This window comes from Cololabis saira, chromosome 18 (assembly GCF_033807715.1).
Source record: "Cololabis saira isolate AMF1-May2022 chromosome 18, fColSai1.1, whole genome shotgun sequence".
NCBI lineage: Eukaryota > Metazoa > Chordata > Actinopteri > Beloniformes > Belonidae > Cololabis > Cololabis saira.
This window is the reverse complement of record NC_084604.1, coordinates 23,466,069-23,483,442: the sequence shown is the minus strand read 5'-3', so window position 1 is coordinate 23,483,442 and position 17,374 is coordinate 23,466,069. Positions and strand designations below refer to the sequence as shown.

General features: G+C 39.7%; 1 protein-coding gene across 1 annotated transcript; it reads left to right on the top strand.

The window, feature by feature from the left end:
* The first annotated feature begins 365 nt into the window (after positions 1 to 365).
* Positions 366 to 16,968, top strand: epm2a (EPM2A glucan phosphatase, laforin). The gene is made up of 4 exons (XM_061707166.1): positions 366 to 786; positions 4,789 to 4,963; positions 12,611 to 12,855; positions 16,580 to 16,968. Exons 1-4 carry the CDS (start codon positions 540 to 542, stop codon positions 16,861 to 16,863), a joined length of 951 nt encoding a protein of 316 aa, XP_061563150.1. The 5' UTR covers positions 366 to 539; the 3' UTR covers positions 16,864 to 16,968.
* The last annotated feature ends 406 nt before the right edge of the window (positions 16,969 to 17,374 follow it).

The following is a 17,374-nucleotide window of genomic DNA, read 5'->3' as shown; positions in this document are numbered from 1 at the left end:
CAAAATGAGGGTGAGTTAACAATCACTTACTTTTTATTTTAATTACTCCCTTAATGAATACATATAAAGTGCATTGGTCTCATGATCATGATCATGATAAAGTGCATTGCAAATGGACATTGTGTGTGTCACTGAGACACAAGTTGCCAGTCCCAAGTTGAGACTGGCACCTTTGCTGTTGTCTGGGGAAATAAGTAACTTTTTTCTCACACTTCTTCTTTTTAATTAAAATAAAATATATTGTAACCCATAATCACTTGTGTGCGGTTTTTTTTAAGCCCTTGGTGCCAACGTTAACTTGACTCACAGCATATTGGTTTGGGGAATTCTGACGGAGTGAGACCTCTTTCAGTCCAACACATCTTTGTTCTCCGAAAAACATGACCCGAATATTTTTAGTCTGCAACACGGAGGCCGTCTGGGCCAGACGAGTTTAAAACATGGTCCAATAGTGAGTAATAAAACGGGTCAATATAACACGAGCTCACCATGTTAAAATATAACGATTGGGAGCGTGTAATTTAGACACAGCTGCGACAATGTTGTTCAGATTCGGCGTCATTGTCACCCCGGAGTGCTCGGACGAGGAGGTTTTGGTCCTGGGCTCTCGGGAGGAGATGGGCCACTGGGACCCGAGCAGAGCCGTGCGGATGAAAGCCTCGCAGACGCTCCCGTCACCAGAGGAGCCCTGTCTGTACACCGTGGACGTGCAGCTGGCGGAGCCGTACACAGACACACTGTGGTTCAAGTTCATCAAAAGGGCCAGAGGCAACTCTATCTGGGAAGGTATATAAATATTTGATCAAATAGATGAGATTCGGTGGCAAACCTGCTCACAAAGATTTAATAGAATCCGGTGGAAGGGCAGAAATAAACAAGTGTGCCATATTTGGTGTTGGTGCAGTACCGCTTTACTGCCACATGAGGGCGGTAAAATAACGCTTGTGATTTCCCAAATTCTCGATCAGCTTGAATCATTTATGTTGCAAATGGATTCTATCTGTAGTCATGAAATGGAAAAGCAGCATTTTAATTCTTTATATGCATGTGGATTGTTCAAAAAAAAATTCGACTCTTTATGTGTTGGGTTTAAGTATTAAAAGAGACATGGAAAAAACAAACTTCTCTCGGCTTGACAGCATTTATTGGGGGTTTGAAGTGATTGCCAAATCAAAAACTCATGAGCTGCTTTTATTTGCAAGGCTCTGTGACATCAGAGACCCTGAAAAGAGACAGACCTGCCTCCCCCTCCATTTCCTCTGCTCTTTTTCGCACCATGCAGCATCCTCTGTACCTAAATTAAAGGGGACCTATTATGGCAACTAATATCTATTTTAAACAGGCCTTGAATGTCTTAAAAACAAGCTTTTGATTGTTTTTGCTAAATAAATTAGAAATTCAGCCTCTGAGCCATGTCTTTATCTTCCCAGTTTCTAACCTCATTATCTATGCGGGATTCTGAGTGGGTGGGGCTATGATAATGAGGCACTGTGCTGATTGGCTGCCTGAATGACACGATACACCGCTAAAAATGGCGGAAGCTCCGGCCGGCGGAGTTAGTTGTGGGCGGGGTTTCACGCATCGGAAGCCAACCTCTGTAAATCGCATTTTGGTTACGTAACGAAAGGGAGCAGAATCTGAACGGCTCGTAGAAGCCACATCACACTGGACGGCTCATCCGGGCGGCTGTACAAACACTGCAGAATTTGGTTGCTTTCCTCCTTCTCTGAGTTGGCAGGCTGAGGGGAGACCACTATGTTAAAGCAAGAAAAAATTTGGTTTTCATAATAGGTCCCCTTTAAGTAGCACAAAGCTTTAACTTAAAGGAGCCGTCTGTAAGAAATGGCCAAAACTGGTACTGCAGTCACTTTCAAAATATTGTTGAGCGGCGTGTACCCTCCCCCTCCTCCCCCCGACCAGAGGTTGCCAGGTAGGCTGCAGAATGCAGCAGGAACGTAGGTTGCCATGGCTGCGATAATTAGAGCCGAGCTGGCAACCCGGATGCCGAAACATTACTGACTTTGTGATTGGGAGATAGGTGGAGGGTGGAGCTTCAGGCCAAAACAAAAAATGACAACATAAACATCAGTTGAGGGCTGCAACTCCTCTTTTTAAACTGGAATATCCTGGCTTGAGTGCTGTTGTCAGTGACATAAGTATTTGAAATGAACATGATTTTTAAATGTCTGTTGACATATCGGGGTCATTTTATGATTCGTTTTATTATTGCTCTTACATACAGCTCCTTTAAATGTCAAAAGAATGGCACCACATGGGTGATGGGTGGAACGGAGTCACATGGGTGACTCCTCCACTGAAACTATCTGCCGTGAACAGCGCTGTAAAAAAACATACTGGATGCCGCACTCGAAAAAAGGGTCATAGTAGTCTAAACTTTTATGAGGACTGTGATCATTTTAATATCTGTAAACCTGTGATATGCTCCTATTACTAGATCGTGGTAGCCAACGCTCTGCTCTCCGGTGTGGTGAACAGGTGCTCGTACATCTGGGAACAGAGTCAACAAACTAATCAAAAAAAGTGAGCTCCATCATCGGTATCACTCAGGAATGTGTGGAGCAGGTGGCTAGAACGAGGATGCTGCGTAAAACAATGATAGGAACCCATTTGAGGGCCTGGAGGTGTTTCTAAGGAACACCTTCAGTGGGAGGCTGATCCAGGCAAAATAAGACTCAGCTTGCCCACCAGCTACCATAAGGCTCTTTAATGTGTATTAACTGATGTGCAAGAAGTAATGTTATAGCTCGTACTTTCTTGTGACATATTATATGCATAGTAATATTTTGTTGTTATTATGATCTCAAGCTTTTTAATATGCGTGAAGCTGTTCTAATGTGATTAACACTGCATGCGTCTGTTATTTGGTTGGTGTGTGTGGATGAATGTATTCACGTGTGTAAATATGAACATCTTGATGCTGTTAAGCCGAGAGGCCAGTTTGAGCAACATTTATTTCTTTTTCTTATTTATTTACTTTGTTTCTTTCTTTCTCTAATATATATATATATATATATATATATATATATATATATATATATATATATATATATTAGGGATGGGCGATATGGACCAAAAGTCATATCTCGATATTTTCTAGCTGAATGGCGATACTCGATATATATCGATATTTTTTCTGTGCCATAATTGGGGTTTCCCCCAAAGCATTATAGCATAGCATCTCTGTTAGCTTCCTTTTTTTCTGAGGCAAACCCTTAAAAAAACAGTCAGTTTTAATACAAAGCCTCGTGCCAAATGTCACACAGGTACCTTTATTAACAGAGGTCTGCACAATATCAAAATATATAAAACAAATGAAATAAAAATAAACTGCCTGCATATATAGAATAAAAATGCTTCTTGAATAAAATAAAACAAATATCCCTTTCCTGCGTAACAATTAAATTAAAATACACTGTGCAATTAATACAATGTAGACAGTAACAGGCAGACTTTTCCACTGAGGTTGACAGTTGTGCAAATAACAAAACATTTGTGCAAATCTCAAATAAAAAATTCAAGTCAATTTGTCACAAAATAAGCTATATCAAAATCATAAAAAAAAAAAAATGTTTTAAATCGATATAAACGATATTGTCTCGTACCATATTGCGTTTGAAAATATATCGATATATATTAAAATCTCGATATATCGCCCAGCCCTAATATATATACATATATATATATATATATATATATATATATATATATATATATATATATATATATATATATATATATATATATATATATATATATATATATATATATATATATATATATATATATATATATATATATATATATATATATATATATATATATATACATATACATATATATTGGGGGCGGCAGTAGCTCAGGTGGTAGAGCGGGTCGTCCAATGATCGGAAGGTCGGCTGTTCGAATCCCGCTCTGTCCCAGTTTGCTGTCGTAGTGTCCTTGGGCAAGACACCTTACCCACCTTGCCCCGTGTGAATGTGTTTGAATGTGTATGAATGTTGGTGGTGGTCGGAGGGGCCGTTTGGCGCGATATGGCAGCCACGCTTCCGTCAGTCTGCCCCAGGGCAGCTGTGGCTACAATGTAGCTTACCACCACTGGTGAGAATGTGTATGAATGAATAATGATTTCTGTAAAGGGCTCTGGGTGCCTAGAAGGGCGCTATATAAATCCAAGTCATTATTATATATATATATATATATATATGTATATATATAAACTCCTTTTTTTTCATGTAATTATTTTGTTTTGTTTTTTCAAATCTTGCACTATAGTGGGACGTTGACAATGTGTTAAAAGGGTAGACAAAATAAGCTTTGGCTTCAGTCTACACCTTTTGGTCCTTGCTTGATCTACATGCAAAAAACTTTGTACTACTGACTTCTACAACGTGACCAAATAAACATATCAAATCAAATCAAACTTATTCCTGTGTGGGATTACTGAATAACGTTGCTGCATCTGTAGCATCATAGGTTCCCGTGGCCGTGAAGGATCAATAAAAGTATCCGTTCATCTCGAAGGGAACAGCCGTACGATAGTTCCGTGATATTTTGACCAAAAGACTGCAGGAATTTGTGTCACCTTTTGAAAACAAGGGTATACGCTGCATAAACTGGAAGTACTACAGCTTTAAAAGTATATTTAAGACACCTAAGTAGATAACTGAGAGGAGCACCTAAAATAAATAGAAAGACGGTGGTAGTTAACAACGCGCTCTGATGGTTGTCTTCACTAATGTGCATTAAAGTTGGTTTCTCTGTCACCAGGTAGCGGTCCGAGCCATGACAGGTGTTGTTCATACGATGACAGGAATGTGGTGGATGGAGTGTACTGCCACCCGATTGGCCACTGGATTGAGCAAACGGGACACACGGATGAGATGAGACACACCACCAACTTTTACTTCAGGGTGGCGGGTCAGAAAGCCATCCATTTCTCCAGGTAGGTAAAAACAGTCCCTGCATGATGGTGTATTTATGAGCTGCAAATGTCCAACAGGTAAAATTGTTTAAGTTAAGATCATTTAGAAATTGTACCAAAGTTATTGGCCTCAAAATCAACATTATGGTGAAATTAGCAATGTCCTCACATGTAGAGGTTCAGGAGAAGTAGCCGAGTGGTCGTCTAGACCAGGGGTTCCCAACCTTTTTTGTGCCGAGGACCAGCAGAAGTATAAACAAAAAGCTCAGGGACCGGTTGACAATTTATGTCAATTTTAATAAACATTTTAGAAAAAAACAATGCATTTTAAAATGCAGGCTATCATCAGCGACGTTAGCTGATGTTGTGGCCTTTAAAACTTGCTTCTGCAAATCTAAGTCACGTTTTTTCCTTCCACTGGTTTGTCTTTGAGAGAAGGATGTTTTGTATTTAAGTGTCTTTGAAGCTTGGATGGCTTCTTTTGCTTCGTTGGCGAGCGTTTCTCCACATAAAATACATAGTGGGTTTGGCGCCTCCAAATCGCCCGTTGCAACAAATCCGTATTTTATATACATAATGTCGTACTTGCGATTAAAGCTTTTGCTTTTCTTTTTGGTAGGATTTTCCACTTGTTCATCACTATTTCTTTTACTCGAACAACTAGTAAAGAAACGGCTCATGGAGGTTTGCTGAGGTCCGCTCATCTCTGCAGCTGACTGAACCTAACCTGCATACAGCACCTGTGCATGGCGCTGTTCAGTCCGGTCAGGTACCAGAACTTATTGTCCGCCAAGCCATGACAGGGCTGCCACTCAAAGAAACACATTTCGACAAGTTTTGGATGAAATTATATGACAAAAAAATGCAAAAATTGTTTTCTTAAATTTAGTATGAGGTTGCTTTAATTATGTGGCAAATGATAATAAACACGAGAAAGATGGGTACTTCAATGAAAAATAGATATTTTATTCAACTTTGCTGCTGTCATTCATGCAGGGAGACACCTAAAACATGCTGGATAGGTCTTTCCAGGACCGGAGTTGGAGACCCCTGTATTATGCTCTTATTTATTCATGTAATAATATACAGGTGGAGGTCGGAAAATTTGAATATATTGCAAAACTTCATTCGTAGTAAATTCAACTTAAGGTGAAACAAATATTATTTCCCACTACATGCAAAGTGAGATATTTCAAGCCTTTGTTATAATTTTGGTGATTATGGCTCACAGTTTATGAAAACCCCAAATAAAAAATCTCAAAAAATTTGAATATATTATGAAATCATTAAACAATTCAATCATCAAAATTATAACAAATAAAGGATTAACACATATTGCTTTGCCTGTAATTAGACTATGTACTGTAATGTACATGTATTACGTGGTCTGATAACCATCTCCCGACGAATAATTAATTCTCTGCGCATTAATTCTGCACCTTCATCAATTGTGTCTTCATCAAAAGGACATGCCATGTTCGTGACAATGGACTTCTAATATCTGACTCTGTTTTTAATGACAGACGGCAGAACTTCGCCAAAACTCGCCTGCTGTCACATAGAAAAATAAAGTACAAAAAAAAAAAAACTCGCCTGCTGACTGAATGAATGAGGAAATCAAATGTGCGTGCGGCTCTGAAAGAGGCGGAGACGCAGAGAAACTCGAGGTTCATTGACATAAACCTGGTCCAGGTTAGGTTCAGAGCGTCTGTTACTGCAGTAACTGACCGAGAGCTTAAGTTACCTCTCTTTGTGAAACAGGCTAGAGTTACCTCTCTTTCTCTGGTTTGAGTTACCTCCCTTTGTGAAACGGAAAACTCAGAGTTTCCCTCATTTCAGGGTTAACAGACTCAGAGTTTTCACTAAACCTGCTTTGTGAAACGGACCCCTGCTCATCATTGATCAGCATCTGCAGTATTGATCAGTGAGCGCAGTCGTCTGGTGCGGGGAGACGCAAAAAAGAAAAAAAAAAAAAAAAAAAGCTGCGCTGACACGCGGCTCTGGGCAGAGATTGTATGAGGTGAAGTGAAGTGAGATGCCTCACTCCATTGGGAAAAAACCGTCTGGTGACAATTGCAGACAATTTTGATTATCGCTTTTTGTCGACAACGTCGCTGCAGCCCTAATTATGATCAGAACACAAGCCATTCCACGGCCCGGTAGTAACGGCTCTACGGACCGGTACCGGTCCGGGGACCGGGGGTTGGGAATCACGGGTCTAGACAGTTGTGGTAAGTCTCAGTAGATACCGTTCTGTCCAGAAGTATCTGGAGTTTGACAATTGCTTAAACACACAACCACAATATATTTTAAATAAATCAATAGCATGATCAAAGTGTAGACTGTCAGTTTTGGTTTAGAAGTTTTCCTTATCATTTAGGAATTACACCAATTTAAAGCAAAGTACCTCCAATTTTCAAAGGCTCAAAAGTATTTGACTATTCTTAAGTAAGAAAAGAAGTGAGTGGAGTAAATGTAAACCATTTTCTCATTACTTCAAAACAATGAAGCAGATAAAGGGTCTAAACTGGATGATTGCAGAATCATTCCTTGATGATCAAAAATCCCTTCATAGTCTCTGCAGAAGCCAAGCTTGCTTTGGAGAAGGTCGGTGTGTATGATTGTCAGAATCTTGAACAAGAAAGTCAGATTAAACTACCAGAAAACCTCTAAAAAACAGCCTCCTCTGTTGACGAATCAGATTATCTGGACAGATCAAACCAAAATAAACCAGACCGCATGAAGTGTCAAACACGGTGGAGGCAGTGTCATGGTATGGGGTTATCTGGCTGCCGATGTGACAGGCTGACTGCTGTTTGTTGATGATGTGGATGATGAGAGAGTCGGACAGATGACTTCTGGGGTGTGTTGAACTAAACTGCACACATTCAGTGGCGCGTCCCAGCACGTATGGATAATGAAGCAACTCAAGACTTCTGGAAAACAAATATGTGGAATTTCTTCAAGAGAGTAATGTGATCTCAACAACCAGTAAAGTTTTCTAATTTAGTGAAGACAAAACTGAAGACAGAAAGTCCAAAAAACAAGCTGGACCTGAAGGTGGCTGCAGTGAAGTCCTGACAAAGTGTCTCCGGGGAGGAAAGTCAGGACTTCAAACATCAGTTCTTCCACTTTGTTCAAATACATTTGAACCCCCCAAGTATGAAGGTGTGTCATTTCAACTGGCTAGAACGTCTAAAAGATGAATACCATACTTTTTGTCAAGCCTCTTAAACTAAAGCTGAGAGTTTACACTTTGTACTCAACTTGATTGTTACATTTCAAATCCATTTTGATGGTGGATAAAGGCAAAATCTAACACTTCTGTTACTGTCTCAATACTTGTGCGACTTGTATATTCTTTCTGGAGGATCGAGATTGTCAGAGTTCACACTGTAGACTGACTACCCAAGAATACAGAAGATTAATGACGTGTTCTTGGACAAATTAGTTTCTGTACCAAATTCGAATGTATTGACTTTAAGAGTTCTTTTACAGCGTGTTGCTTTTATGTTGTAGTTTACAGTGTGAGGGAAGGCGGGAAACGTGGGCAAATAGATAAGAGGAGCGGCTAAATGAAACACAGCCTGTGGTTGTCGTACTGTTCCATTAACAAATCTTGAAGATTGCATCATACTTTCTTCTCATGCAGCATAAGCAGTGTTCCTTAGAAATAAAAAAAAAGGCTGTAGTGTAAATCTGCTGCGTTTCCTCCCTGCAAGTTGAGTTTCTGCTTTGTTCTGATATTAAATCTGCCAGAGAACTTTCTCCTTCAATACACTCTGACACACCAGCTGCCCTTTCCTGATGAAAATTGTTCAATTTACAGTTCTGACATCCCTTTCTTGCAAGGCAGGGAAATGAAGCTTCAGTCCCCTCTCTGATGTCTGTTCAGTCATTTGTTTTCTAACCTTTCTGCCCCATATTTAGTTACAATTACTGTCAGCTTCAAAACGTGACCTGCAAGCAGTTTTATTCTCACCTCCTCAGCCTTGGAGAATTTACTTTACTTTCAAGGCAACTCGAGGGTTTAGATGATTGATGATTATTCTGCATGAAGGAGAAAGTCATTCTAATTCTCTTAAGTATTAGTTTTCTCTCAAATATCCTTCTTATTCACAGAAGTATTGGAAAGAGATGCTGAGTTACATAAGTGTTTTGAGTGGCAGCTCATAACAACTCCGAGCCAGGTTTGACTAAATTAGTCTCTGTTACGCTCAAATGAACTTTTATCTAATCTTTGATCTCAGAATTTACATTAGTATCCTTAATTAAAGCTTCCTTTTTTTATTATCACTATTATCACTCTAACCCTGTAACCCCTGCCTCTCGCCTGAAAATAGCTGGGATAGGCTCCAGCAGACCCCCGTGACCCTGCAAAGGATAAAGCGGGTATAGATAATGGATGGATGAATATTATCACTCTGCCTGGAAGAGATTCTATATATTTTTGTAAGTTTAATGAAACACTATTTCTCAAAATATAAACAAGAACCAAATGTTGTTAATAGTGTGTTCATTTTGCAGTAATTTTACATATAAAATGCACCTGAGACAGCCACCTGTCTCTCATTTTGCATGACATTACTGTACCGGTAATTAATTGCAATAATATAAAACACAGTGAAAGAAAGATTGAATTGAAAATGGTGTAAAACTGTATTTTTTATTATTTTCCTGATATATGAGGAATATGTTTTTCAAAAAAATGGTGAAAAATTGATAGGATATTTAAATCTAATATGATAAATTGGTCAGGGCAGCCTTCGGAAATGAAAAATTCCCCATTGCATTGATGATTTTATCATCTCTGAGACCAAGTGTCATTAAGCATGCAAAGACACGACATTTTTCAGTACAGTTAATGTATGTGTGCTTTCAAGTAAAAGTTACAAGTAAAAGTCTGAAAAACAGATAGTAGTCACTTTTCCATTACCCCTAGAATATCACATAGAAAAAGCTGTAATGGAAAAGCATCTAATTTTAAAAAAGGTCAAATATCGCAAAAACCTTTTTTACGCTTTTAGGAGGTGGTTTTTCAGACGTGCTGATTATCCAATTCATCTCAAAAGTGTAATGGAAACGCTTTTTGGGCATTTTCACATCTCTGGTAGCGCTGGATGTGAAGTAACTGGTCAATCTAAAGTCATCAACATCTATTTCCAGCTGTTTTTGGGCTCATTAATATAATGGAGTTGTGCAATAACACTACTTACCCATCATGCATTCCTGCATTACATAAGGGCTTAGCCTCTCAATAATCATTTGAATGATCCTCAGCTGCCTTCATCCTCTGTTGACTATTCTCACAACAGCGGCATCAGAAATTGCAATGATGAGGTGTTCTTCAGTTTCGAGGTCGAGGTCTTCTTCAGTTTCTGTATCCAAAAACAGGTTAAAAACAAGTTGAATACCACTGCCAAGCTCTGTGTGGCCAATGTGACCCGGAAAATTGTTTTATAATCTGATTATTCAAAATGTGAAAGTCGGCATCCAGCTTTTACCAGTTTCTGAATTTCTGGATCACACATCTATGTTGTCAAACTATTGTTGTGAGGAATTGTCGCATCTACACATCATGTTGCATTGACACTATTGCTGACGCACACGTGCTACCGTACCACGCCCAAGCCCACCTGCTCCAGCCATGCTTGAGCACACAGCAGTCAGACTAGCCAGATGAACCAGGCTTCAGGGCTCAGGGATTGTCCCCGTGTGAGTGCACACTGAGAAAAGGTCTTGCTTAATTCAGCAAGACAATCCCAAATCAGCTCCTGCATTTGAATTGAGAAGAGATTTTGCTTTCAAAACTGCAGTCTTTGGTTAGAATAGAGGTAAAAACTAAAAAGCTCTGTCTCTAACATGTTTTTGAATTTTTAAACAATAATACTGAATATTGACTACAAAACTAAAATGTTGTGTTTTCAGTATTCAGTTAATACAGTTGCAATCTGTGTTTAAAAAACATTCCACACAAAATCCCCTGTTGTTAATTAAATCCCCTGCAGATTTTCTTGGGATGGCGAGATCTGAGCAGCCGGTCGACTGCACTGTAGGTGTCAACTGAAACGCTGACTTTGACTCTAATCCGACAAGCATAGATTTTAGTCTTCTGTCTGTGAAAAGAAACATCATTGCATGACAACACAGCCCCTGATTCAGATATAAGTGGATTTGTGGAGATAGATTTGATGAAATAATATCAAAGTGATGATGATCCCTAACCTTTTCTCTGGAGCAAATGTGAAAATGACATTTTTATTTTCACTGAGCTGTATCTGCACGTGTTATCGACAGAGAACAAACGTCAGCCCCCAGTTCAACCACACTGAGGACGAACATTTGAAGAAAAAGAGTCCACCATCATGTTTTGCTGTTTTATACATTGCTATTCATTGCTGTTATGAGCAAGTGCAGTGCTGACAGACATGTTTGGAGGACTGCACTAGATGCCAAGTCCTTAACAGCTAAAGAAAGCTTTGCTCGTAGGATCCACGCATGTTTTGTTACACATCAGTACGGTGTGCACCAAATCAACTCACCCGTGGCCTATTTTTGCAGGGTGCACGCTCAGTGTCATGGCATAGCAGGCGCAGCACAAATGAGCCCCTGATCCCTCGGGCAGTGAGCAGTCAACTTGCATAAGAATGAGCATATGTGGCTGGTATCATCAGGTTTCAGTGGGTGTCCAAAAGACCTTACAAGGCTCGTGCCAAGGACCTGTGTTTGGTAGCAAGTGCCTTGGTGACTTGGCTATTTATAGCTCTAAATTAGTTTCTCAGTTTCATCCGTTTAGCCTCAGGAATGATACACATTCTCTGCAGTAAGTCATAACAGGATTTAAAAAGACTTTCACCTTCTCCCCTACAGGTGATTCATTCATCGTGCTCCTTTTTAGAGGAGGCGAGCCAGTGACTTTGCATCTTTTTAGATTACAATGTATTTCGATCGATGTTTCCCAGTTTGAGTCAACATTTAATATAAAAGTAGAGCAACAAACATGACAAATATTTTTCAACTGGCAAGCTGATGATGCATAAAAGAAGTTAACAAAGAAAGAAAACAGTCAATGTATTGAAAATGAGATAAAAAAGAAAAACTGTTAATATTTCTGGGACTTAAATAAATTAGATGAGCTTATGGTAATGCTTTTCTTTTTATGGGTTGAAAACTCCAAACTGGTTATGTGACAGCCTGGTGAGACCGCAGACTTCCACGACAACGCCACTCTGGGACGTCTGTGATTAACAGCCTCCGTCCCGTCTTCCGTGTGTCGCCTCCTGAGATTGTTGACTTTGCGCATACTGATGAGCACTAAATGGAGCCTGTCTCAAACCACAGCAGTCAGGGGGAAAATTCAAGGACCAAAAGGTCAATGAAGTATCAGTGCTCCGAGGGAGAGATGAGGGAGGGTGGGAGAAAGAACAAAGGTGAAACCTTTTACTTATTAGTGACGGCTTTTTAGGGCCAGCTTTCCTGTGCTTTTTCTGAAGTTGACCATTTGCCCAGGAGGAACTCGGGATTGTGTGGTCTCTTCCATCATCACATTCCTGTTTTTTAACCTCTGTGACTTTATTTCAAGATGACTCATAAATAAAGCATATATATGAATGCATAATTAACTGTGCTGGTGACTTAACTGGCTGATAGAAGTGTATTCGGCCCTAGGGTGCTGCCACGTGTGTGGCTGGGCAGCTGCCCTCGACAGGTGGAGCACGTGTCGATCAAGATGAAGCGGGAGCTCGGCATCACTGCCGTGATGAACTTCCAGACGGACTGGGACGTGGTGAACAACTCCCACGGATGCAGGCGCAACCCCGAGGAGACCATGACCCCCGAAACCATGATGCAACTCTACAAAGATTCCGGCCTTGTGTATGTTTGGATGCCGACGCCCGACATGAGCACAGAGGGTGAGCAGAGTTTCATACACATACTGTATGGCAGAAACCTGACTACTCTGCATCCATCAGGAGAGCAAATGAAATGCAGCCTGGTAAAAATTACAAACAACATTTATCCGACTGTGTGAAGTAATGTGGCTTGTTTGATACATTCTTTGTCGTACATCGACTTTTTCTAAGCAGGCACCTCCCAGTGCTCTGAGGCTTCATCTGAAAGCTGTCACTGCATTTACAATCGCAGAGCTAAAAAAAAAAGAGGAAAATACAAAACAAAACAATATCCCTCCAACTGCAACAAGTAAAGAAAACAGTACAATAAAAAACAGTTTTCTGGGTCATTATCTCCAGCAGGACTGTTCACATTTTTGCATGTCACTCTACACGTAAAACACCTTCATTGTTATTCTTGATAAGGCTTTTTAGCTCATTTCTTTCTTCTCTTAAGTGAATCGCAGTCAGAATGCAATTGCAATGCCAGCACTTCCTATGTAACACCGCTAAAATGAAAAAAGGAAAAAATATCAGAATAAAAAACACATCAAAACAAGAAAAGGATGAAGGTGTTTACATTAAATGCCTTATTAATATAGTTATATTAAAAAAGAAAATGAAAAGCCTTTGAAGAAAAGCAAAGTCTTTAATTTCTGTTCCAAAGCCTGATAGATTTGAGGTAAACTGAAGCTCCACGGGGAGTTGGTTCCAGCCGAGGGTAGCACAACAACTGAAAGCCATTTCATCTTGTTTGGTCTGAACTCTGGGGACCAGCAGCTGACCGGTCCCTGCAGATCTGAGACACCTTGCAGGTCCGTATAAAAATGGATATAATTCAGGCCCTGACCATTCAGAGATTTATAGACGATAAGAAGAGCCTTAAACTGAATTCTGTGTTGAACTGGAAGCCAGTGTGTCTAAGTCACGGACCGGTGTGCCCCCTCTGCCTGCTGGTTGTCAGTGTTCTTGCTGCAGCATTTGGAAGGAGTCGTAGATGTCTGGTGCTCTTGTTGGAGAGGTCAGCAAGAAGCGCATTACAGTTATCTGCCTTACATGAAATAACAGCATGGTTGAGCTTTTTCGTATCCTTCTTTGACATAATGTTCTTCATTTTGACTATACTTTTAAGGTATCGGGAAGATGACAGTTTTCGTTTTTTGCTCTGAAATTAAAAGCCTCATCAAGGATCAGATCAAGGTTCTTCACACGGTGATTAATGAGTTTTTTGAGGTAATCACAGATTCTTACCCTTCCTTCTTTATTACCAAAAGTAATTATTTCACTCCTTTCTTTCTTCATTTGAAGTTCCAACTCCTAAAACCCGCCAGTGCACTGTGTTTCTTACTTTCAAAAGGGAAATGAAGGTCTATTTAAATATTTCAAAAGTCTGAAAAATCAACAAGGATTAATGCTACCTGTAGCAATTTAAAGAACTCATTTTATACAAGAAAACAATACACAAAGGAATAGCTAACAGTGGCTGCAAATCAGAAATATTCAAACAGCGCAGTGTCTAATGGGCATGAAAGCGACTTATGCTTCCACAATTAATTTAAAGTAAAGGAGATGAATGCAAACAACTGATGAAAGTCTTATGTAATCATATTTTGAATCCTCAGGTCTCTTCATAATGATACCACTACCCCTACACCTATTATGATAAATTCACATTTTAGATATGGGTACGGCTTGAGGCGTACTTGTTCATATTTACTTTCATCAGCTCAGAGCAGGTCAGGTATGCAGAGGAGAAGCCTGGAGAGCTTTTATACTTGTCTTAGGAACAGATGTGAAATGATCTCACAAATAAGGGTAGATTGTAAATAGATTATCTAAAACGTGTGACTTGGTGGTTATTACAACTACAAGAATCCCAGTTCACATCCTAGCAAGGGTCTTTGTGTGTGGAGTGTGCGTGTTCTCCTCATGCTTGTGTGGGTTTTCTCTGGATTTCCTCCCACATCAGGTATATCATGTGAGAAATTACAAGTGAGTGACAACATAAATCCACAGGAATGTATTGTTGTTTTTCTTTATGTGGCCCTGTGATGGACTGGCGACTTGTTCGGGTTGTTCGGTAGACAGCTGGGACAGGCTCCAGCAGATCCCATGACAGTGAATTGGAGGAAGAGTACACAAAGGATGGATGTTCCTCAGATTTTCATGAAATGTTTTTGATCAGAAAATCACAGAGATAAAGCACAACAGCTCCTTTTTCAGCTCCTTTTTTTGACTTAAGAACTGTGTTCATATCAACCAGTTTTATAATGTAATAAAATAATTATGAAACTATCTATATAGTTCTCTTCTAATCAATGGTCCATAGTGCTTAACGTGGAGGTTTTAGGGGGCGGAGTCAAAAATTCAGCTGTGCTCTTCTTCCTCTTCTAAGGAGTGGCTCTATTTCCATCCATCCATCCATCCATCCATCCATCCATCCTAGGGCTGGGCGATATATCGAGATTTTAATATATATCGATATATTTTCAAACGCGATATGGTACGAGACAATATCGTTTATATCGATTATTTAAAAAAAACATTCTTTTTTTAATGATTTTGATATAGCTTATTTTGTGACAAATTGACTTGAATGTTTTATTTGAGATTTGCACATTTTTTTTGTTATTTGCACAACTGTCAACCTCAGTGAAAAAGTCTGCCTGTTATTGTCTACATTGTATTAATTGCACAGTGTATTTTAATTTAATTGTTATGCAGGAAAGGGATATTTGTTTTATTTTATTCAAGAAGCATTTTTTATTCTATATATGCAGGCAGTTTATTTATATTTAATTTGTTTTATACATGTTGATATTGTGCAGACCTCTGTTAATAAAGGAACCTGTGTGACATTTGGCACGAGGCTTTGTATTAAAACTGACTGTTTTTTTAAGGGTTTGCCTCAGAAAAGATGAAGCTAACAGAGATGCTATGCTATAATGCTTTGGGGGAAACCCTAATTATGGCACAGAAAAAATATCGATATATATCGAGTATTGCCATTCAGCTAGAAAATATCCAGATAGGACTTTTGGTCCATATCGCCCAGCCCTAATCCATCCATCCATCAAGACTTGTTCCTCTTTAGAGGGATCTGCTGGCTCTTATATCTGGACAAAAAGCAGGGGTACACCCTGGACAGATCATCAGTCCGTCACAGGCCCAAGGTCACTTCAAGTTCAAATTCAAGTTGGGTGGAAATAATGATTGGGAAGCTGGATAATATTTCTATGAACTGGTATATGTTTCTGAATATAAACGGGTAACTTGAATAAGTATTTCCCGTCCTACGCATCTACCAACAAAGTTACAGGGTTGAGTTGTGTTGTAGTTTGTTTTGTTTGTTGTTTTATTTGTAGATATTTCAGGCACCTCATCAGCTAAGTGGTTCTCACAGTGTTCTCACAAGCCCAGATAAATGGGAGGGGTGTGTCATGATGAAGGGCATCTGAGGTCAAATCTCGGCCAGATAAAAATGTAGAACGGAAGAAGTTGTTTTAGTCATTTCAGACACTTTCTGTACAGTAAGTTGCTTTTTTCATAATATGACCCTTTTATATAACTTGTTCTTCATCCTGATTTAATCCAACATTTACCTTTTGAGTATATTGTTGGGTTAAAAACTACAATGGGTACAGTGTAAATAGAAAGAGTACATACTGTATATTTAACCCCATAGAAAAGGTAACACATGCATTGTGAAGAGATTAACCAATATATGGTGTGTTTTCTTCCCCAGGTCGCATCAGGATGCTTCCTCAGGCTGTATTCTTGCTTCACGGTCTCCTGACCAACGGTCACAGCGTCTATGTTCACTGTAACGCTGGAGTAGGCAGGTCCACGGCAGCCGTGTGTGGCCTGCTGATGTTCGTCTTTGGCTGGTCCTTGAGGAAGGTCCAGTACTTTGTCACTGCGAGGAGGCCAGCGGTATACATAGACGAGGAAGCTTTGGTCCGAGCCCAGCCTGACTTCATTCAGAAGTTTGGCCACCTGCCAGCACCCATCTCTTGCCCAGAGACATGACAGCTAAGTCTACCATCCTTCAAATTAGAAGCACAAACTGAAGTTTTGAAAATCTCAACCACACTTTTAAGAAACTATAATCTGATTCCTTACAGATGTTAAAAAGATGTATGGCTGCTAAGAAAGGTGCTGGGAGTTGAAATAAGCAGCAGCAAATAAATGAACTGTTTAAATCTAATGTATGACCCTCTTGAGCTGAGTGGCTTTAGAGATGTAGTTGGTTCCAAGGTACCTGGACTGGGAGGACGGCTGTCTGCCATCGTGCAATCATTATTACTGTGATGCCTTCACTTTTAACGCTGCCATTTACTCCATACAGTTGCAAATTGTGTACATTGCCGGTCACTTTCAGTATAAGCCTGCTGGGGTGTTTGGACATTTGCCTTTGTTCCTTTTTGGCAGTGATCAATACTGAGTTATCAACAGAGCTGACATTTTGTAAAGGCAACTTCTGGCTGATGTGGCGGGCTGCAATAAATGAATGCAATGTGCTGAAAAACAAATAAATACC

Bases quoted from the DNA above. Each gene is read 5' to 3' on its own strand.
- epm2a (XM_061707166.1), top strand. From the start codon at position 540: ATGTTGTTCAGATTCGGCGTCATTGTCACCCCGGAGTGCTCGGACGAG. The intron at 787-4,788 runs GTATATAAATAT...CTCTGTCACCAG, and splicing joins AGGCAACTCTATCTGGGAAG to GTAGCGGTCCGAGCCATGAC. The intron at 12,856-16,579 runs GTGAGCAGAGTT...TTTCTTCCCCAG, and splicing joins GCCCGACATGAGCACAGAGG to GTCGCATCAGGATGCTTCCT.